This window comes from Austrofundulus limnaeus, unplaced genomic scaffold, assembly GCF_001266775.1.
Source record: "Austrofundulus limnaeus strain Quisiro unplaced genomic scaffold, Austrofundulus_limnaeus-1.0 Scaffold1195, whole genome shotgun sequence".
NCBI classification, from domain to species: Eukaryota; Metazoa; Chordata; class Actinopteri; order Cyprinodontiformes; family Rivulidae; genus Austrofundulus; species Austrofundulus limnaeus.
This window is the reverse complement of record NW_013953597.1, coordinates 37,714-38,985: the sequence shown is the minus strand read 5'-3', so window position 1 is coordinate 38,985 and position 1,272 is coordinate 37,714. Positions and strand designations below refer to the sequence as shown.

At 42.4% G+C, this 1,272-nt stretch overlaps 1 protein-coding gene across 1 annotated transcript in view; it reads right to left on the bottom strand.

The window, feature by feature from the left end:
* The window catches only part of sonb (SON DNA and RNA binding protein b), a gene marked incomplete in the record, with an annotated part of 28,161 nt that overhangs the window by 10,716 nt on the left and 16,173 nt on the right, over positions 1–1,272 (bottom strand). Inside the window, 3 exon segments of the mRNA XM_014031168.1 lie at positions 156–257; positions 481–596; positions 1,073–1,141. Coding sequence (XP_013886622.1) covers positions 156–257; positions 481–596; positions 1,073–1,141 — 287 coding nt within the window.

Below are 1,272 nucleotides of genomic sequence, written 5' to 3'. Positions count from 1 at the left end.
GAGAAGCATGGCAAATGGAGATGACTTGGATGGGAAACGAATCACAATAGTGTGCATTGCATTGGCAATGCACACTGATGAGGATCCTCAGGTGTGGTTGGCCAGACATGGTCCAATCATGGGCCAGCACCACATACACCAAACARAAAGCATACCTCTCCCAGAGCCTGCAGGGCGACGGTAGCTGCCATGGCCTTGGCGTGTTTCTTGTTGGGACTGGGCGTCGGAGGTTGGTAGTCCACACCGTTCACTGTGACCTGAATACAACATGGAGCAGCATGGAGAACTACACGATTTATTTTAAATAATCACAGTGACGCCCCTCCTCTGGAGGGAGGAACTGATTTAACTCTTTAATAACATCAGAAAGATTTACCAGCTTAATAAAACACGGTGAAATGATCTCACAACAACAACATAAAACAACAATCTGAATGATGGATCCGCTCAATAAAACATGCTCATAATAAAGACACACACCTTGAAGAGGAAGTTCTTGCGGTGGTCCGGCCCACTGTGATGAACCATAACAAAGTCGGGCTGGGTAATCCGTTTCTTGCTGCATAATTCAATGAGAGCAGAAACCGGGTGTTTCCCTGGAAACAAATAAAAGAGCATGAAGAAGAAGAAGAAGGTGTCCTGGAGTCTGGAGTCAGAAACACACTTTGAAGGGTTTTTGATGTGGTTCTGAGCTGGAGTGATGAAACAAACACTGCTTTGATAAACAAACAACCAAAGAAATCAAACATCACATCAGAAAGATCTGAGGAAACAAACAACAATCAACACTTGGCTCATTTGTGATAACCTTGATTTACTAAATACAAACCACATAAAGATTAAAGTTTAATTAATATTTACACAGAATCATGCAGTGACAGGCACATCATCATTTAGCAGAAGCTAACTGGTCCGCAAACACATTCCAGAATTAGTGAAGACAATAATCCTCTAAATGAAAAGCTAGCTGTTAGCTGTTAGCTGTTAGCTGTTAGCTGTGCCCACAGCTGCTGATGGGAAATTGAATCATATTTTTAATCACTGTAACACATATTTAGTCTAGTTCTGTTACCCATCAGGTCTTTGGTGACCACCAGTCCTCCTGTTTGTTTCTGATGCTTCTCTCCTTCTGCAACCAGACCTGAAACCATAAAACCACCAAAACACGTTACGACAAAGATTAGTTCACCCCAAAGATCCAGTTCTCCGGCAAAAACAGAGTAATATAGTGTATGCTGTTAAGTGTCAGGAGGGCTGTGATCAGTCATACAT